At 39.0% G+C, this 20566-nt stretch overlaps 4 protein-coding genes across 9 annotated transcripts in view; 3 read left to right on the plus strand and 1 right to left on the minus strand.

The window, feature by feature from the left end:
• The window catches only part of ankrd29 (ankyrin repeat domain 29), a 5346-nt gene extending 4395 nt beyond the window's left edge, over positions 1-951 (plus strand). For all 5 annotated transcript variants that reach the window (XM_071486944.1, XM_071486945.1, XM_071486947.1 and 2 more), the window contains 2 exons: positions 344-442; positions 525-951. In XM_071486944.1, coding sequence (XP_071343045.1) covers positions 344-442; positions 525-608 — 183 coding nt within the window. In that variant the 3' untranslated portion in view covers positions 609-951. The remainder of the gene's footprint in view (positions 1-343; positions 443-524) is intronic.
• A 332-nt stretch (positions 952-1283) lies between these two features.
• LOC139626563 (vacuolar protein sorting-associated protein 4B-like) lies at positions 1284-9572 on the plus strand. The gene is made up of 11 exons (XM_071486942.1): positions 1284-1533; positions 2577-2688; positions 3354-3504; positions 4676-4734; positions 4880-4999; positions 5083-5239; positions 6312-6460; positions 6548-6629; positions 6744-6963; positions 8107-8247; positions 8377-9572. The coding sequence occupies exons 1-11, from the start codon at positions 1513-1515 to the stop codon at positions 8476-8478; spliced, it is 1314 nt and encodes a 437-aa protein (XP_071343043.1). The 5' UTR covers positions 1284-1512; the 3' UTR covers positions 8479-9572.
• Positions 9573-9581: 9 nt separating this feature from the next.
• Positions 9582-14941, minus strand: plekhb2 (pleckstrin homology domain containing, family B (evectins) member 2). The gene is made up of 8 exons (XM_071486953.1): positions 14660-14941; positions 13911-13961; positions 13600-13752; positions 13380-13482; positions 13200-13239; positions 12789-12875; positions 12003-12117; positions 9582-11291 (listed from the first exon to the last, which is right to left on the minus strand). The coding sequence occupies exons 2-8, from the start codon at positions 13945-13947 to the stop codon at positions 11155-11157; spliced, it is 672 nt and encodes a 223-aa protein (XP_071343054.1). The 5' UTR covers positions 13948-13961; positions 14660-14941; the 3' UTR covers positions 9582-11154.
• A 397-nt stretch (positions 14942-15338) lies between these two features.
• Positions 15339-20427, plus strand: ing5a (inhibitor of growth family, member 5a). Of its 2 annotated transcripts, none has more exons than XM_071486952.1 (8): positions 15339-15607; positions 16844-16915; positions 17438-17604; positions 17782-17893; positions 17982-18078; positions 18277-18412; positions 18512-18573; positions 19097-20427. In XM_071486952.1, exons 1-8 carry the CDS (start codon positions 15571-15573, stop codon positions 19134-19136), a joined length of 723 nt encoding a protein of 240 aa, XP_071343053.1. In that variant the 5' UTR covers positions 15339-15570; the 3' UTR covers positions 19137-20427. The 2 variants fall into 2 exon arrangements, with proteins under 2 accessions (XP_071343053.1, XP_071343052.1); XM_071486951.1 differs by having other exon boundaries at positions 15345-15607; positions 17979-18078.
• Positions 20428-20566: the final 139 nt, after the last annotated feature.

The raw sequence follows: 20566 nt of genomic DNA on the forward strand, positions 1-20566 counted from the left end.
AAGCTACGATTAGCACCTGGTTAGCTTAGCTTAGCTGAAAGACTGGAAATGGGGAAACAGCTAGGCTGGTAACAAAAAAAAAGTTTACTAACACTTTGTCTCACAACCTGTGCCTTTAGATAGAGCCAGGCTAGTTGTTTTCACCTATTTCCAGCTTTTGTGCTAAGCAAACAGTCTGATGCTGGTAGCTTCATATTAAGTGTGTAGCCATGAGAGTGGGATCAATCTCATTCCTTTAATACTAACCCTGCAGTGCTGGATGAAGAGCAGATTGATTGTGAGTGGAGAACACAGCACCACTCCATAAGAACTGTGAATACATATGTTTATCTGTTGTCTCCAGAATGGCTCCACTGCCCTTCATGCTGCTGTTATGGGTGGAGATCTGCAAACTGTTCTGCTGCTGGTCGGGGCCAACGCTGACCCCACACTACCCAACAGGGTAAGGCACATTTAGAGATGATGAACAGACAGAACATAAGAAGCTTCAGTTCATTAACTTCTTTCTCACGTGTGTTTTACAGAGTAATGAACTCCCTGCAGATCTTACAAAGAGCGAACGCATCCTAAAAGTTTTACGTCCAAAAATCTTAAATGGAAACAGCTGATGACAACCCAGACCCCTGTCTTCCTGCCTGCCTGTACTGCACTGATGTGAGGGGAAAATAAAACAACAACACATTGTCGAACCTACTCAGCCACAACATGTTCTGTACCTGGTGCTTGCTTTTGATTGCCGTCATATGTTGAATAAACCTGGACATAAACTGAGCAACACAATGTGCAACCATACTGCATCTGTCCTCCACCTGCATCGTCTCCTTTACGCTGGTGTTCTACAGTATATGCATTTATTTTTGTCTATCCCCCAGGTGTTGTAAGATTTCTACATATTTTGCACACTATTTATTTGCCTTTTTAATAAATGTAATAAAGTGTAAATTTGTTAATTAATGCAGGAGTGGCAGTTTGTATTTATTCAATGAATGAGGATTTCTTTATTTTGAAAAGTCACAGTATTAAGTGTTAAGAGGCTTTGCAGCGGGAAAATAAAGATTCAACAGCCAAACAATGAGATATGATATTTTATAGAAACATCATGATTTAGTTCTAGTGACTAATACTCACTAGAGGTCAGTATTGTCTGATATACGCCTGTAACTCAGGTGTAACTCCCCTGTGGTGTGGTTGAATGTACTTCCGTTTCATTCTTCAAAGAAAGCGAACTAATTTAAAACATTTACAGTTCCCCTTGAACGACTCCGTCAGTGTGCCAGTGACAAATCAGGAGCGGCCCCGGAGACAATAACACCGCCATGTGACCAATGCGGAAGTGACAGTGACCTTTTTTCGAAGCGGAAGAGAAACAAACCTTCAGGATGTTTTACGACACAAGTTGTTAAAAAAAAATGTAAGTAACAAGAAACAGGAAAAGACGAGAGACAGATAGTTTATAGTTGTTGTTGTTTTTTTTGAGAACTTTGAGAAGTTGGACCGACGTTAAAAGAGCTGATGGCTGGTGGTAATTTACAGGTGAGTGTTACATAAGACTGTCACCAGATTTTAGTCATTTTAAATGGTTAAACTACGACTAAAACTACGTAAATGTAAACGTTTTTACTAGCGTTTCCTTTTATTAATGGTTATTATCATTCAGTAATTCTTTAAGCATCAGTTAGTCGGTTAATAATAATAATAATAATAATAATATTTAGGTTGCCATGTTGTGAAAAAGCCCTTTTGTTTCAAAAGTGATTGAAAGTTACTGAGAACATTTACTGAAGTCCTGCACTGAGGTGAAAGCTTGATGTACATTAGTGTTTCCATTTTCCACTCCACTACAGTTCAGAAGGAGCTGCAGTACATTTATCTGACAGCTTTTGTTCCTGGTTTACAGTCAGATTCATAATTTACATTTAAAAAAAACATATGAAAATTAAAACATAGTCTCCAACCTTTAAGAGCAGGGTGTATTTGAGGCCCCTCTGTCGTGTTTCAGATGTCTGTGAGTTGTTAGCAGCTTCACCAATGACTGATTTACCTGTCTGAGCCTCTCAGGTGGGTTCATTGAAGTAAATCCCCAAAAGTATCCAAGTATCCCTGTTCATAAAAAGCTGATCAGAGAAAACTCGAAAATACAAATATAAGTTTGTGTAGTGGGTCTTTGTTTTTCCTTCTTTTCTCTCCCATTAATCATCTCAGGACCCCTCAGATTTTTCTTGTGACCCTTTTGAAGAGACTCAGCCCCCAGGATGGGAACCACCACAACTAAACTACCGAAGTGTACATCACTGTTATATCATGATTATTAAATCTGATGCATATAACAGTCATAAGATCATTACTAATGTAATATATAGTAATATATAGATCACAGGAGCCATTGTCTGCAGAATGAGTTATTTTACTTTTGATACTTTAAGCTCATTTTACCATTAACACTTTTAAATGCAGGACTTTTACTTGTGATGAATTATTTTTACTGTGTCACACATATCATTCATTAACCATTAATAACTATTTATTATAAAGTTGTAACCTGAAGTCCTCTCTTCCATGCTGTCTGTTTTTCATAGAAAGCTATAGATCTGGCCAGCAAAGCTGCAGAGGAGGACAAAGCCAAAAACTACGAGGAGGCCCTCAGATGTTATCAGCATGCAGTGCAGTACTTCCTTCATGTTGTCAAGTGTGAGGAACCTGACTTATGACTCATATCAGTGTCTCTTTTCTACGGCATTTATGTGTTTTTACAGTTCACTGCTTTTCCTCACACCTCCATGATCTAAGTCATTTAGGGCCCTATTTTCAAGGTGGTAATTTGGTCATTTCTCAGCCTTCTCGACATCTGTTACTTGCAAAAAATAATGCTTAAAATGTAAATAAATCTTTTCACCTTTACTAAATCATGTGGAAGTTACACCAGGCTGCTGCAGAGGAACCCCAAACAATACAACACACATCAGACTGGTTCACTGTGACTCTGTATTCTGTTGTTTAAGAAGCTGATGTTGAATTGCAGCAGCTCATCAATTGTGTGCCTTGTTGTTTCCCTCCATCTTTATTTTTGGCAGAAGTATCATTTCATGTTTTATTCTTGAAATGCAAACACTGTGGTCACATTTTACAGTATGATGTGACCACATGTGACTACAGTAGAAACAAAACTGAGTGCTGTGTATTCAGATTGTGCTGCTCGACACCATCCACACACAACAGCATGATCTCCAGGAGGAGCCTCTTTCCATTTTGTGCTGCTGCACCTCTGTGAAACAAAAGAGCAGGTACACTAACAGATACCCACACAGTGGCACATTAAAGTTAATGTAGGGCCCCTGCTGTGTTTGTCGCTGCAGATGAGGCCCAGGGTGAGAGAGCAAAGCAGAGCATCAGAGAGAAGTGTACTGACTACCTGGACAGAGCCGAGCAGCTGAAGGAATATCTGAAGAAGAAGGAGAAGACTCCTCCAACTAAACCCGTCAAAGAGTCCCAGTCTGATGACAAAGGGTGAGACTGATCAGTAAGACCATGTGATGAGTCAGTATCTCAGTTGTTTCTTTGTGTTGTGACTTTCTGCAGCGCTAGTTTAGATACAGGCATATGTGGACCCAGTAAGGCTTTGTTCTATTGGTTTCATTATTATTATTATTTTTTTTACATTTTGAAACCTGCATTGTTTACATCCATGTTTACTACCTTGCGGTCCTCTTCTTCTCTGCACTTTGTTGGTGCATTGCTGCATCTCTTGGCATGTTACCGCCACCTGTTGTTCAGTGGGATACTGTGAAAAGTTTGGCAGATATCATGTGCACAAGAACAAACGAGATGTGGCCCCATCATAGATTGTGAATAAAGCTGGACGTAGCCTCCATGACGTCACCCACAGGTTTCTGACCAGCGGTTTCGAAGCTCTGAGTAAGCTGCTCCGCTGTCGCCATCTTGGCAGAACCTGACTCCCCCTAACTCCTAACTAACCCAAACCTGTCACTCAAAGCGACCACGCCCTCAATTCTCCATAACTTTAAGGCTTAATAAAATGTAAACAGGTGAGTTATATAAAAATTCACCCCTGTGCAGTTGTCATGAAGGAGGAAATGAGCTCTATAGACCAAAACAGTTTGTTGTACCAGGCTGTAAACATGTTTATTTCTGCTGTGAATTAAAGCATTTAACATGAGAGTCTATGGGCGTCTGTGACTCACTGTTGGAGTCCACCTCAAGTGGTCATTAGAGGAACTGCAGTTTGGACCACTTCAGTGTTGGCTTCATTTTTTTGGGTCCCAGTCATAGAAAACATTGCTTCATTCCACTACTAGAGGTTAAACAATCCACAAGGAACAGGCAGCTGGTTATCTCCAAACGACCTTCCTGTTAAATCCTGTTGACCAGGATAACACCCTGAGGCACATTTAAAGCCATACAATTTCTTTATTTTATAGTAAATTTATAACATTGTTATACTATACACATATACAAGTTTTAGTAAATGGGAGCTATTTAACTTAAAGAACACTGACTCCATTTTCCCAATAACCATTTTGAATTTACACTTATCAGTTTCTTTGAGGAAATATTTAGAAAACCATGAGATGTCACATAAAGTGTAAATGCAGCCACTGGTCAGTGTATAATTAAGTGTCAGTAAAACATGATGTGGGCTGATTTGATTTAATTTCAGGAATGAAAGTGATGATGGAGATGACAAAGAGAAGAAGAAGTTCCAAAACCAACTCTCAGGTGAATGACACCGTGTTTCATTAATTTTAAGATAGACACAGCAGGTAAACATGGTTTCACAGTTAGATTTGACAAAAGGTTATAATTTCAGAAAGTAAATTTAAGCTTCAGTCTATAAAGTGTTTGTCAAACTTATTCCTCACAGGTGCCATTGTCATGGAAAAGCCAAACATCAAGTGGAACGATGTCGCTGGACTTGAAGGGGCCAAAGAGGCCTTAAAGGAAGCCGTCATCCTGCCAATCAAATTCCCTCATCTGTTCACAGGTCTGTGAACCTGCAGCTTTAAACCTTATGATGTGAAATGTTGATGTGAATAGTATTTAATAATACAACAACCATTTGTGTAGGAAAGCGAACTCCCTGGCGGGGGATCCTCCTCTTTGGCCCTCCAGGAACAGGGAAATCCTACCTGGCCAAGGCGGTGGCCACCGAAGCCAACAACTCCACCTTCTTCTCCATCTCGTCCTCTGATCTCGTGTCCAAGTGGTTGGGGGAAAGTGAAAAGTGAGGCCCAGGCTCTTTACATGTTGACAACGTGATGGAAATATGAGAAACTGACATCCAGTGGTGGACAGTAACGGAGTAAATTTACTTGAGTACTGTACTTAAGTACATATCCAGAGGATTTGTACTTTACTTGAGTATTAGATTTCTTTGGTACTTATTACTCTTACTTGAATACATTTCCAAGACAAATATTTTTACTTTTACTCAAGTAAATTTCTAGGAAGGCTGAAAAGTACTCGTTACTTTCAGGTCTGCTCTTTTTTTTCTTTCTTTTTTTTAATTCTAAAATACTATTGGACAGAAGCTGTGTTTGTCAAAGAATGAAACCTATCACAGTGCACGCTCTCCACTGGGATCTACGTAAAAGCGGATAATAGAGACAAGAGACAGACAAGACAGACATGGGGAGACAGACATTGGGAGACAGGCACGGAGACAGACAAGACAGACATGGGGAGACAGAGTTTGTTGTGCTCCTATATTGTACTGGTACATGTCCTTCCTGGAAAGTCAAGTGACTTCAACATTGAGTTATTGAAAGCAGAGATGTAGTTTTTTGTAAAGCAGTGGTTCTCAACCAGTGCTCTGGGGACAACATTGGTCTTTGAGGGGGTTCCAGTTCCCAACTTAGCTAAATGATAGAGAGTTAGTTGGACGGTGCAGGTTCATTTGGTTACAGTTTTAATGATAGTTAATAAACACTGCATCTGCAACATCTGCTGTCCTCTTATGATCCCATTCATTGTATTAGATAAAGAGTTAAAAGGTCCTTAAATTCATTTAGAAAAAATTATAGTAATTCATTGATGTGAAAAATAATAAGTTTACTCTTACTCTTACTCTTACTTAAAGTAAATTTAAAAACATGTACTTTTGGATACTTAAGTACCTTTAAAAGCAAGTACTTTTTTACTCTTACTCGAGTAACATTTAGACTGAGCTACTTTTACTTGTAACGGAGTAAATTTTGACCGGTAGTATTTGTACTCTTACTCAAGTACTGGGGTCGAGTACTCTGTCCATCTCTGCTGACATCAAACATTGATTAACCACCTCTGTCTTTCTCCAGGTTGGTGAAAAACCTGTTCACTTTAGCACGAGAACACAAGCCATCGATCATTTTCATTGACGAGATCGACTCCCTCTGTGGCTCCAGGAGCGAGAACGAGAGCGAGGCAGCGCGCAGGATCAAGACAGAGTTCCTCGTCCAGATGCAGGGTGAGCAAGAAGAGAACCCTGACAGTCGGAGCTCACATCTGAAAAGCTGTTCTTTGTTTGTAAGTGTATGAAATATTCTTTTCTCAGGTGTTGGAAATGATAATGAGGGAATCCTGGTCCTGGGCGCCACAAATATACCGTGGACACTGGACTCCGCTATCAGGAGACGGTTAGTTTGACTAATACCTGCCCCTCACTGTTGCCGGCGTGGAGGCATAACAATCAGGACCTAAGAGGTTAAATGCTTCATATTGGCTGATTGAATTTTTTGTCTCCGTCTTAGGTTTGAAAAGCGAATCTACATTCCTCTGCCTGAGGAGCACGCCCGCTCCTTCATGTTCAAACTGCACCTGGGATCCACCCCCCACAGCCTGACGGAGGCAGACTTCGCCACACTGGGCACAAAGACAGAGGGCTACTCTGGGGCTGACATCAGTATTATTGTCAGGGACGCCCTCATGCAGCCCGTCAGGAGGGTTCAGTCAGCCACGCACTTTAAAAAGGTAAACACAGAAACCGTGCACCTGTGCTTGTTATCCTACCTGTCCTACTTCAAACCTTCAGGGAGTCCAGCTGGAATATCTTGTTTCAAAATAAGACAGACTGTCTTAGTTGTGTGTGGTTTGGGGCGGCTCGATGGCGGAGTGGTTAGGGCGCGTTCCACATGAGCGGGTGCGCTCAGCAGGTAAGCGCCGGTTCGATTCCCGACCGGCCCGACTCCTTCCTGCGTGTCATTCCCCCTCTCTCTCTGCCCCTTTCCTGTCACTCTCTATTGTCCTGTCAATAAAGGCAAAAAATGCCCCAAAAAAATATCTTAAAATTGTGTTTGGTTCATCAATCATTTTAGAATTAGAAAAGATTGACAGTTTGTGCCACTTTCATTCGACCATCCCAGTCTCCACAAACTATTTAATCTACTTTTACAAGCGGTGTTTTAGTTCCACAGCCTGCAACTTTACTGTTTTGGTTCAATCTCAAGGCTCTCATAGTGTCATTTTTGGTTGTAGCAGGCAGCTGTTTTCAGAATAAATGCTCTAAAGACTAGAATTATCACCCTGTGGTTGTTTCTTACACCAACCAGCCAAGCTGTACGAAACATGGTCACAGTCTCTCCTGGTTGTTGTTGGCATGGAGGCATAAAAAGTAACTTTAAACCACCTGCTCAGCACCAATCAGCATACAGACACAGTTAGTGACCAGCTGGTGAACATAGTGGAGCTTTTAGCAGTTAAAGTTCCTTTCCAGACATGTTTGGAAAATTTGATTTTCATTGGAGGAGGTCTGAAATTGATGGAGACTGAAAACAGAGCTATATAAATGTATCAGGTGGACAAAAAAATGACTCTATGAATGATGATGTTACTCAGTAACAGCTGGAGGTGTAAATAAGCAACTGTTTGGTAACAGGTTCAATATTATTGTTGATATTGTTTACAGCTTGTTTCTGCTGCCTATCTGTACCTATCAATAATACTGTGGACAGTAAAATAATTTTCACCTCAACATTGTAATTATAGCTACATTCAAAATCTTATCTATACAAAGTATTTTCTCCTTCTCGTCCTAAACTAGTCTGTCTGTCTCACCAGGTGAACATCTGTGAACTGACTTTTCTTTTTGTCCGTGCGTCCACACAACAAACTTAGGTTCGGGGGTCATCATGGAACAATCCGGGCGTTGTGGTGGAAGACCTCCTGACTCCATGCTCGCCGGGGGATCCCAACGCCATAGAGATGACGTGGATGGACGTTCCTGGGGACAAACTTCTGGAGCCAATGGTTTCCATGGTGAGAAAAGACTCAGGAAGGAAAATGTTTGCATGTGAATTTAACGAAACCAGTGTTTAATGTTTTGTGGATGAATGTTAGTGATAAACACAGATGACCACAGTGATCAGGATGTCTTCCTCCGTACAGGCTGACATGCTGAGGTCACAGGCAAACACCAAGCCCACAGTGAACGAGCAGGACCTGGACAAGCTCAAGAAGTTTACTGAAGATTTTGGTCAAGAAGGCTAAACACTGTTCACACTCTGCTCATGAGAGCGACTGCAACTTACAATTATATTCACTGTCTGGTTTTGATCGATCAATTAATGTTTTGGACTAAAACAGGAGCCGAATGTTTCTTAGTCCATCAGAAAAGCAAACGAATGTCAGTGGTTTCATGCAATAAGAGCTTTCTTACAACTAACTAAAACCATTAATCAGTAATCAAAATCTTAGCTGATCACTTTTTTGTCAATCTACTAATCAGTTAATCAAGTTTCAGCTCTGTTTATCGCTAAGATATCAATCCTCTTAGGCTCACGTTTACATCTACACAAGGTTTCATATTTCTTTTGTTTACTTAGTGATTTTATTTTGCACATTTAAAACCGAAGTTATAATGGTCTTTATTTTGATTTCTGTCTCTAAATGTACTTTATTATGAACAGTCAATGGGTAAATGGATTTTTCCAACACTAAATACCTCTTATTATAGTCTCTGAAAGATTGTACTGCACTTGACAAAGTTGACAGGGTTGGATTTTGGTGAATGGGAAGTTATACTTTAACATTTTGAAAGCCTGCTCTTCTACTGGTTATTTTTATTTCACACATACAAAGATGAAAGGGTGCAGTTATAGGCATAATCACATTTAAGTGTGGGGCTTTTTAAAAAGCAGCATCAATTAAAAAAAAAAAAAAAAAGTACTACACACAAAGTTGTCATTATCAGCTTCAAAAAGGGTTTTCTGGGTTTTTTGTAGTTACTGAATTTTTCAGGACATATTACATAATATTGTATGATATTGCTTTTGAAAGCATTTCTAAATTTTGATCTCTGTGTATGAACTTTTACCTACAATGCCTACAATATTTTTTACACTTAGACAGGTTCTACTTTCAGCTTTTAGACTTGAACTGTCAGTTGTGTTCTGAATTATTTATAGATCCTGTCAGTGCGCTCACATTGTCTTGCCTTTATTTAAGAGTCTCCTTTGGGGTTTACTGAGGTCACATGAGTAAAACTTTGGGTGGTCATTTGCACTCTTGTTGTATCCTACATGACGTGTTCTGTGAACTGAAGTCTCAGGGTTAAATAAACAAAAAAAAAAACCAAGTAAAAACAGGAGTCATTATTACCTTTGTGAATATACAGTATTTAATTGTTAAAATACATCTCTTAATTAAGTGTCATATAGTCTTTAATTTCAAATGCAGGGTAAATCATAATTACCAGCCGCGACAGCAGGAGTACTGTTTTCACATGGTGTGTGTGTGTCCTCTACTGCACCAGGAACCATCACAGCAGCTGTTTACATGTCTGTGTGTGGACAGTCTCAAAACTTCAGGTGTGCAGTTGAGATCAAAATGAAGGCCGAGTTCAAAGGTGGGTGTGGTCCAACCCACGAGGACTGAGTACTGATGTAATAATGTAGTAATGAGTGCTGAGTACTGATGGGTCAGGACGTCGCAGCTGGTGTGATCCCAGCATAAGAGGGTGTCTAGCTTAATTAGTACATTTAATAAGAGAAAAAGAATGAATTTCACGTAGATGTAAGACCTTTAGAAAAATGACACCAGTGGTACGCTGCTTACACAAGCTGATAATTTTCAAGACTGAAATCATTCTCTGAAGAGTCTGATACAACTCTTCAGTTAGTGTCAGTGATGAAGATGTGCAGTATCTTTGCTTGAAAAGCAAAGTGAATAAATGTGCTCATAATTAACATGAATAATGGCAATTTTCCATTCATTTGTCATGGCCAAGTGAACTGTAGCTAAATCTCAGGAGACTGATTAACCTGATCAGTATTTTATGCATACTGAAATGAAAACCAAAACACCATTTCGACACACTGCAAACGAAATGAAAAGTAGGATTCAACAGCTGCCAATAAAAAAAGGACCATGAATCATGCAGGCAAACATATGTGATGTCCTTCTTCACTTCAAAGCACATCATGTAAATGCCACCGTTTCCTCACACACAGGCTTTTTTGTGGTTCTGACAACATTAGACATCCATCACAACCAGATTCCACCAAATGGGTACCTCAAAATGCAACAATGAAAGTGATTATTGCTCTGTATGTGAGCATTCCCATTTACACAACTCTCATCTTAACCTTCTGTCACCACAAATAACCTGAGGACCTGAGGAAACACTGCATGTACACAACCACAACAGACAAGTAAAACGCGTAAAACAAAGTCAAGTAAGGAAGAGTAAACAGATGAACACAAAACTTGGAAAAAAACAAACACTTTCAATCCATGACAGTTAACAACAACTCTGCAAATATAAAGAAGAAATGTGGTCCATGAAACAGAAACAAACCTGACTGAGGCGTTAGCTGAGAGGACCTGAAGTGTACATGAGGAGTAGCATCTTTCTTGTCATTTAAATAACTCTTAAAAGAGAATAACTGTTGTATTTTTTGGTTAAGAACATTCATATTCAGACAACACAAAGGGGGTGGGGACACTGCCATACAAGGCATATGAGAAAGTGCTAACAGTTTTTACTTCATGTGTAGGACACAAAGGGAGTGTTTTTCCTGCCCATCACAATCATGCTTCATCGATGGAAGTAGCCCAACAGACACATTTCACTCCAACTCATGTGATGGCACAAAGAAGAAGCCGAATGCTGTGAAGACGGGTGGGGGGGGGCTTTGTGCTACTGCATGTACATTAATCAAGACACTAAAAGACAGAGAAGAGGGAGCCAAGTGCCAAACCAGTTGCAGCTCCGGCGAGCATGCCCAAAGCTACATCTCCTCCATCGTCGCGCTGGTGCTCCCGAATAATGACATGGTTCACTCCAGGAGAAGAGTACCCACCTGGAGAGACACAGAGAAAAATGTCATGTTTAAGTTTGCAATGATGACATTCAAACTTGCTTAAATTTGGTCTTAGCTCTTTTCTGATCAGAACATAAAGTTTTAGTAGTGTCGGTTTAAGCTCAGAGGCTTGTGAGTATGCAGAATGCAGATGAAACAGAAAGCTCAACAAATTGCATCTGTTCGTCCCCTTTTTAAAGAATTTGCAAAACTGCCCTCGAGAAGACGCTGTAGAGCACCAGCATCCAACAACATTTACAGAAAGAAACATACCAAATAATATAATTTGTTAAACTTTTAAGCGTCATTCACACTGGAATCATGTCAGTTATTGTCTGTATTGTGCATATTGTGCTAATTTATTATTGTACTCATTGTTTGTGACTTATAATTATGTGTTTTAACCACCCTGTACACCCAAAGTCAAATTCCCACAATAATAATAATAATAATAATAATAATAATAATAATAATAATATAACCTGCACAAAGTCACATTAAATAACTGCTCAGTGTGGCATTGGACAAGATTTATGGACTCATGTTCTGCCTCAGGAACATGGATAAAGCAGTGAAAACAAACCATTTCATGGACAGCAATGTACATGCACCACTTCTGTCTAGACTGAAAGTACAGAGAAATCCTTATGATAATCAATCTTACATTCAGTGTGATGGTTTAGTTCTGCACATATGCTGAGAAATATTTACCTTGGTACTGATAGGGATAAGCCACAGCATATGGCTGCCCATTAGCAGAGTACACAATCTGGGTAGCATGCGGGGGAGGTGAAGCATAGTCTCCATAGGGGCCTGGAGCATAAGCCTGGTGTAAAATGACAGAAAAGAAAACTCTGTTGATCTTCTGTGGGATGTTAGTCAGTACAAACAAACCCTTCAAAATACTAATGAGTCATTTGATTTAGTGTTAATTTCACTAATACTGCATAACAACGCTTTTAAACACTTCCATGACTTCACCTCCACCAGTAGATGTCAGTAAGCAACAACAGTGTTGGTTGTTAAGTAGGTGTCTTACACTTCCTGATTTTACCTCGATGTATACCTTGGTTTTCCTAAAAGACGGATTATGTCAAACCAAGCAGAACTGCATGGTAGGATATATACAGCTATTAAATGTGACATACAGTGTAAAAATAAATATATAGATACGTTGCACATTGAAAAGCAATATCCTTTTCACTTATTAGCACTGAAATGAGTGTAATTAAAATAATTTATTATTCATATTTCTGTACCCAAACTTGAAAATCTAATCAAATATTTCCAGTTTTATACATTTATCACAATGTCTGTATACTGTTAAAAATATAAACAGAGACTCATTATAAAAAATTAAATGTTCCTGTAAAATGTTGGAAATAATCCAGTACATAAAGTCACAGAACTTTATTTAACAATTTACTGTAAAAAAAAAAAAAAAAAGAAAACGTTGAATAGCCTGAAATGCACAAGTGCATTGTTTATGACTACTACCTGAGGTGGGGGAGCATATTCTGTGTAGGGTGGTGGAGCAGATGCCATTACTTCCTGTGCAAAGCCAATCTGAGGAGCAGCAACCACCTAAAAATATAAAACAACACAAATAAGGCCACCTCCCCTGAATGTCGCTTATGTAAAGACAGCTCCATCTGTTGTATTGATGTTACCATCATAGAGATATAATGCAAAAGAGAATATGAGAGTTGCCTCACACAGCCAGAAACAAGTAAGAAAAATATCTCTGAACTCCAGTCTTATGTTTTTTGTCTTAGATCACAGAGATAACATTTAAGTCAGAGCTTATTTATTTAATAAGACAGATAAGGATAGATAAATTCCTACTCTTATTTTGGTAAAGAAAGCAAAACCAAAACCCAAGTAATTTAAGATGTAGCAGAAACTCACCGCATTAATTCTGGCATCCTGAAGTGCCATGGTCCATGCCCTGTAACAAAAAGTGGAAATCATGTCATCTTGGAATTAAATTCATGTCTGTGGTCAAACAAAAAGAGAGAGAAGAGAGAGATCAAAATAATTCATCAAACTGATACAATGGCTCAGCATGTACTGTATGTGCTATCTTACAGAGCATCATCTGCACTGTCTGCACACAGGCTGATGACCCGTCCATCTCTGCACACTATCTGGAGCAAGGCATCACGCATTTTCCCCTCTGGTGGGTTCAGCTCTGAGAAGCAATACAGAAGGACAAACAGAAAGAGTGCAGGGTTGAAAATATGAACAAAAGTTGGTTTATACTCTAAGTGTGAACCAATAACATCATCATGCAACAGATGATAATTACCTTGACATGCAGCAGAGTTGCGGATGTTAATGCAGTCAACCCTCATGTGAATATCATCCTCCATGTCACGGCGTTGTTGATCATTGTAGAAAACAAGTCGTCCGTCAGCCCACAAGTCAAACCAGTTTCTTTTCCACCGACGCAGTATGGTACCTTTAATGTGAAAATGTTACAATCAAGTTCAGTCCAAACTGATTTTGTTTACACACAAGATTTCAAACCAAATGTCAATGCATATTTGCCATCTGGGTTAAACAATACTCATTATATGCTGTTAGAACTGCTCAGGCTATGTACACATGACTACTTACTTTGTCGATGGAGCCAACCACTCTTCACCATAGCCATCTTAGGAGGAACACCTAGAACAATAAAATATGTAGACAGTGTTTGTTTGATAATGATACAACTGGGGGCTGGTGACTGGGCGTGGTTTAGCCCCAACCTCGTGACTGTTAGCACTATCAGTATACATCCACAAAGATATTTTTATAATATAAATATATATGTACCTCTTCATATATATATATATATATATATATATATATATATATATATGAATCTTGTTTTCAAGCTACTACAATAGCTTATCACAAGGTTTGTTTTGTAAGTTAATATGTTGACGTTGACACCATATGGTTATCCATTACAGCATTAGTCGAAGCTAACGTAGGTAATAGGAGGTGGTAGGACTTTCCACATTTTGTGACGATAGTCATTGAGTCGGTCAGTTATTTTGGGTCTCGGTAGCTAGCTCACCTGACGGTAATTAATATTAGCTTCAAGTAACGATTGGCCGTTTATTATTAATAAAATATGAAATGGTAAAAATGTTGAATACCTGATCATATAAGCACATTACCCCGTAATAACCTGAAGCAATTGCTAAGTTTAGCTTGTGTTTCTTCTCTGGTAGCCTACAAAACGTAGCATTAGTCGAAGTTAGCTAACGGTTTTTAAATAAACATGTCAGTAGCGCGCTGAGTTCAGTGTCCATAGTTAGCTAAACCACTGAAGCAGTTCGTTAATGTGTAAAGCAGTTTGTCCTTTAGTTACTTACTTGATTATTTGTAGGTCTGAAGAAAAGATGAAATCTTTCGTGAGGCTACAGTAGACACGGAAGTGAGATGTAAACAAAAGACGATGCTCTCCTTGGAGCGAAAAAGCTTGGCCGATAAACCAGGAGGACACAGTCTGAACGATGCCGTTATTTTCCCGTCGAAAGTTGCCGTTAGCCCCGCCCCCGGAACATCTTCACGAATGTTCAGTCTCTGTGGAGAAGGGGGCGTTTGTTTTGAATGACGTGACCCATCAGCTGACGGCGTTAGAAAGTGCTAGCAAACGCAGCGTGGGCGCGCTCGTTAAAGTTACTTTCTAACCTGTACTCTCACATGATGAACGAGTCGTGTGTAAATAGCTGTTCAACGGGGTTGAGACCGACAGTGAAGGGGGCTGTTTGGCCTAATGAGAGCCTTCAGCCACCAAATGATTAGCATATAGTTATTTTGCTATTGCGAATCTTTGCCTGGGTTAAATAGTTGTTTTCTTGGGTAAATTAAGTGAATTGGCTATACACGCTGTAGTGTGCACTGTTGCAGTGGAGATAAGGAGAGAAAAGCATCTGAGAAAAGTTTGTTTTTCATGTGCAGGATGAGACTCGCACTGAACAGCTGGAGAAACCGCTGTCCGCTGCGCATGCGAGTCACAAGCTCACACAAGCACAGAACTTGTATCCTGTACGGGTTGAGAGTGCATGTGTGCAGGAGGGAGGCTGATTCTGTAGTGTAGATTCTGCAGTAGTGACCGTCGTTTTAATCCCGCCCGGAGAAGCCTACCAGTGCAGACAGGATCAAGCATCTCCAAACCACTGACCGACGGGCGACCCCGGGTTACAAAACAAATTCAACAGCTCTCCGGCCAACAGTTTGAGAGCTAACCAGAATAACGCAGAAGCTAAATAGCTAACCTGAAATGGCGACGGCAATATACTTGGAACATTATCTTGACAGTGAGTATATGGGGATATAGTGTACCAGTATCAGTGTTTTTCGACATGTTTTTTCTCTGTTCGAGGTTTGCTTAGTTTGACTATCGAAGACTTATTCCCTGGGCGGATGACTGACAGCGGTACAGTGCGTTAGCAAGTAGCTGTTAGGTCATCAACGTTAGCTCGCTAGCTAACTTATTAGCATCGCGATATAGATTTCGGTGTTGAAAAGTTAGGCAAACTCTTCATGTATGGTGTAAAACCCAATCAAATGTCAATATAACAATTTACTGGACTAGTGTCACACATTAGCCGTTTGTAGTTCGCTAATGGTCGGCATCCGTTTCATATTGTCACATCAATATGGCTAGTGGCTAGGTAACTAGCAGAGGTTATATAAGGTTGTTTAACATGTTAATGTCATGCTCCACTGTCCAAAACTGCGTTCGTTCTAGTCAATATTTGTGCTTGCCTTAGGTTAGCAGACATCATGCCATTGCAACCTGTTGGTTGGTAACCGCGGTTCCCATAACCATTTACGCGCCGGGGCGGGGTGTGTGAAGTGCGTCACATAATGAAAGCTCACAAACTGTGACAGTGAGGGACGGGACTGTCTTATTCTTACTGTGGTCGGATTCAGCTCATCCATGTCTCTTTTTGTGCTAAATATAAATGTAATACATCGTGTATTTACCTAACGAAAGATTCTGAGTTACTTTGCATAGCCATCCCAAATCAGCCAGTGTATCCTTGAGCTCACTGGCGGCACAGGAAAAAAAAAAATTCAAATGCATGTTACATGTTTACGATGGTGAATGCATTGCAAGCCACTAAAAGAAAATCTTTACTCGCTGTTTCTTTTATCATTTTTACAAGTGGCATAGAATATATATATTGTATTTTAAGTTTTAGTGTATTCAATTTATGTACCACAATGTAGTTTAATTTTATTATGTAATTGATGGCTTATAATTTGCTGTTATTCTTATTATATTCTCCCTCCTTAAAACTGCATTAATAGATGTATTGAGTTTTGCACATAACCACACAATAAATACAAAGAAGTACAGTAGCATTGGGTGGTCTTGGTCATTTTATTCAATGTTATTATCAAGTAATTAATTATTGCAGATGTATGATGTAAAAATCCAGTTAAGGGTGAGTAAGTATGTTAAGTGACACCACATCACTTTATTGAAAATATAAGTGGAGTGGACATCTCCATTGCTTTCATCCTAATGTCTGTCTCTTCCCTAGGTATTGAAAACCTACCATGTGAGCTACAGAGAAATTTTACTTTAATGCGGGACCTGGACAATAGGACTGAAGGTGATAATTTGATCTCATAAGTTATTAACACTCAAATGCCATTTTTACCTCAGGGCAGTGTGGACGTGCACAGACTCCGCACTACTCCTCAGTGAATGCATCTTGACCAGCACGTTTAGGACTTTTTACTAGTTTATGAAGTTTGGTGACCTCATGGCAGATGTTGTGATTTGTCATTGAAAAAAGAAAATCTAACAATGGGTCAGTTCCTTTAATAAAGCAGACCAGTTAGTCAGAATGTACACGATGAGGACCCTGGAACTGGCACACCTAAATTGTTATTAATGACACCTGTGTATTTCCTGTTTTGACATGTCAAACTGTCTGCTGGGGAAGAATACAGTCTATTTGCTACAGTAATTGAAAACATCTTTGCAAATGTTGGTTGTGCAGGATTTTTCAAAAACAGTATTCTTGTGTTGTACCTTTGTGTAAACAACCACACTTACTATTACTATATCACTTAATATTTTTCCATCAATACTGTTTTTCCAACACTTTAATAACCATGTTGTTGTGCAGAAAAGAAAGGAGAGATTGACAAACTGGCTGAGGAGTACATAGCAAATGTGAAGAACTTGGCATCAGAACAGAGAGTGGAACATCTGCAGAAGATCCAAAACGCCTACAGCAAGTGCAAAGAGTTCAGCGATGACAAAGTCCAGCTTGCAATGCAGACATATGAAATGGTCAGTCTGAAACAGACATACTGTTATTTGGTCAAAAGGTTTTATATAGTCAATATGTTCAATATAAATCTTTAAAGTCACGCCCACTGTAATGAACTGTTAAAGTATTTTGCCAATTTACATATGAAACTATACTCACAGTCAGGTTCTAATCTACTTGAAATCCTCTTACTGTAGGTGGACAAACACATCCGCAGACTGGATGCAGATCTGGCTCGGTTCGAGAATGAGCTGAAGGAGAAACTGGAAGTGAGTGGCTACGAAAGTACAGACGGAAGAGGACTGAAAAGTAAGTGCGGTAACTGCAAGGCTTTCATCATAAGGCATTGCAAAATTGATGCATGCACATCTGTACATGTAAATATCTTTCATAGAAGGTGAGTCCCGGGGGCTGAGAGAGAAACGTGGATCCAGGGGAAGAGGAAGGAAAGGTTCTGATGAAGATTCTCCCAGAAAGAAAAAGATGAAAAACAGGTAACATGGTGCTGGTGGCTCAGTCAGGCCAAGGGTTTACTAGATGTCAGCTCCCAGAGTCTGCACCACACATTTTTATCAGACCTGAAAACCAAGTATTCTCCCATACCCAGTGTTTATTCAGGCTGCAAATGAGTCACTAATTTCAACCTCAGTTTAGTCATGTTTAATTCTCTGTGTATTATGTTGATCTTCCAGCCCAGACTTGAGTGACGCTCTCCTGCCCATGCAGCCATCAGACGTTTTGGACATGCCAGTCGATCCCAATGAGCCTACGTACTGTCTTTGCCATCAGGTGTCATATGGGGAGATGATTGGATGTGATAACCCAGATGTAGGTTTTCATGGTTACTCTGTTTTGACAGGTTTCTTTACGAATAGCTGTTTGATCACCTATTTTTCCTGACATCGTTTTTTTTATCTTGGTTTTCAGTGTCCGATCGAGTGGTTTCACTTTGCTTGCGTTGATCTCGCCACAAAACCCAAAGGAAAATGGTAGGAACCCTTTTAAGTAATTCAAAGGACATTAAAGCGATAGTTCGGGTTATTTTACGTGGGGTTGTGTGAGGTAGTTATCTACAGTCAGTGTATCACCTGCAGTAGCTTGGTGTCAAGGCGCTCTCAGGTTGGAGAAGCAGCAGGAGCAACAACACAGACGGTGAGTGATGAGCTGCTGTGGAGGGGGACAGTAAAAACAACGTGTATTAGCCATTTTTGAAAAAAATGCCCATAGCAAGGAACGAATATGAGTTTAAGTGTGCACTTTATTTTGAATATTTTCACTACTCTATCTTGCTGTCATACAGCTGTTTTCTGGGAGATTGCTGATCTGAATATACTGCAGGTAACACTGACTGTAGATAAGTAGCTCACACAACCCCACTTCATATAACCTGAACTAACACTTTAACCAAGAGGTGTTCATTCAAAGATATGCTTGTCATCTTAATACAGTTAACTCTGATTGTCCTCTGTGTCTTAACATCTCTTTCCCTCCTCTCTCTCTGAAATCTCCTAGGTTTTGTCCGAGATGCACCCAAGACAGGAAGAAAAAATGAGATTTCTTATTTTCAGAAATACTCAACTAATGATATATGTATTTTTGGTGTAGTTAATGGTTAATGGTGTAATATATGTGTATTTCAGTTCCTATCACTCTCCATAGAAAGGGTGGGTCAAACAGCTTTTTTTTTTTTTCTTTCTTCAAAGGCCTAATCCAGATTTAAGTATAGCTACAGCTGTGTGGTACCCCCCAGCCCCTCTACTGCCTTTACTTTGTTTGTGCTATTGGATTTTAAGATCACTCTTTTTCCATTAGCTTTCAAGTAATTAATTCACCTATATATTATTTGTGTACTCTGGGTAAATTGACCTGGGTGTAGTGTAGTTAAAATTGCACAAATGATTGCCAATCAGAAAGTCCTTCTCCTGAAGTCATATATTTGTGAATATTGTTATTACTAACATACTCAGAAATCCTGGATTGTGGCTTTAGTATACTTGAAATATCAATTTTATAAAGAACTATTTTTTAAACAAATTAACAGCCTGCTGAGAACCGTTTTAATCACCTAAATCCACCCAAATAACGGTGGTAAAAGGAATTATGTGTCAGATTTTCAGTTACTACCTCCTTAATACATCAGCACTGCATAAATGACTGCAATTGATACCTATGTTAAAAATTGTGTTTTGATTAGCTGAAACCAAACAAGCAAAGCAATGTAAATTAATTCTTTACTGATTTTCAAAAAAAAACTGCGACATCTTTGAATGTATTGTGGTACTAATGGTCAGTCAGTCAGTGTCTCTTGTCAACTGAATGAGGTATTTAAGCACTTTGAATGAAATTTTCCCCTGAAGAGGTTTGATACTGCAGGCTTGGTTTTTTAATATAGTTTGTCTCATCTAAAACTTGGCCATAGTACATCGCTTCAAACCATATATAGAAATATACATATATACATATATATATATATATATATATATATATATATATATATATATATATATATATATATATATATATATACATATATATATATATATATATATGTATATGTATATATGTGTGTGTGTGTGTATATATATATTATTTTTATTTTTATTTTTTTTTGGTATGATATTAAATAATATTTTGTGGACACAGTTTTTTTTTCTCCAAAGATATATTTGTTGTAATGCTTGCTTATTGGTGAACACTCAAATTTTATTTAATAGGATTTTAGTGTCTTCTTTCATATTCAACTGTGAATATCACTCATTCAGATGTAAGCCACAAATAAAAGAGCCAAAGTCTTTGTATTTTGTAAAATTCAGTATTTTATACGAAATAAATATTCACTATTATTACTGCATTATTTCTTTTGCTGTTTGAAATGGAACATGATACATGTGTAAACTGACCACAGGGCATTCACAAACACTGGTCGGGTTATTTCACCTGATTTACAAATCGTGTACCTGTAGTGATATCTACACATTAAGA

This window comes from Trachinotus anak, unplaced genomic scaffold, assembly GCF_046630095.1.
Source record: "Trachinotus anak isolate AG129_WGS33_773 ecotype Australia unplaced genomic scaffold, CSIRO_AGI_Tana_v1 ptg000010l, whole genome shotgun sequence".
Taxonomy (NCBI): Eukaryota; Metazoa; Chordata; class Actinopteri; order Carangiformes; family Carangidae; genus Trachinotus; species Trachinotus anak.

Bases quoted from the DNA above. Each gene is read 5' to 3' on its own strand.
- LOC139626563 (XM_071486942.1), top strand. From the start codon at position 1,513: ATGGCTGGTGGTAATTTACAG. The intron at 1,534-2,576 runs GTGAGTGTTACA...TGTTTTTCATAG, and splicing joins TGGCTGGTGGTAATTTACAG to AAAGCTATAGATCTGGCCAG. The intron at 2,689-3,353 runs GTGAGGAACCTG...TTGTCGCTGCAG, and splicing joins CTTCCTTCATGTTGTCAAGT to ATGAGGCCCAGGGTGAGAGA.
- plekhb2 (XM_071486953.1), bottom strand. From the start codon at position 13,947: ATGGCTATGGTGAAGAGTGGTTGGCTCCATCGACAAA. The intron at 13,483-13,599 runs GTAATTATCATC...ATTGCTTCTCAG, and splicing joins CAACTCTGCTGCATGTCAAG to AGCTGAACCCACCAGAGGGG. The intron at 13,240-13,379 runs GTAAGATAGCAC...TTTTTGTTACAG, and splicing joins GACAGTGCAGATGATGCTCT to GGCATGGACCATGGCACTTC.
- ing5a (XM_071486951.1), top strand. From the start codon at position 15,571: ATGGCGACGGCAATATACTTGGAACATTATCTTGACA. The intron at 15,608-16,843 runs GTGAGTATATGG...TCTCTTCCCTAG, and splicing joins CTTGGAACATTATCTTGACA to GTATTGAAAACCTACCATGT. The intron at 18,079-18,276 runs GTAACATGGTGC...TTGATCTTCCAG, and splicing joins AAGAAAAAGATGAAAAACAG to CCCAGACTTGAGTGACGCTC.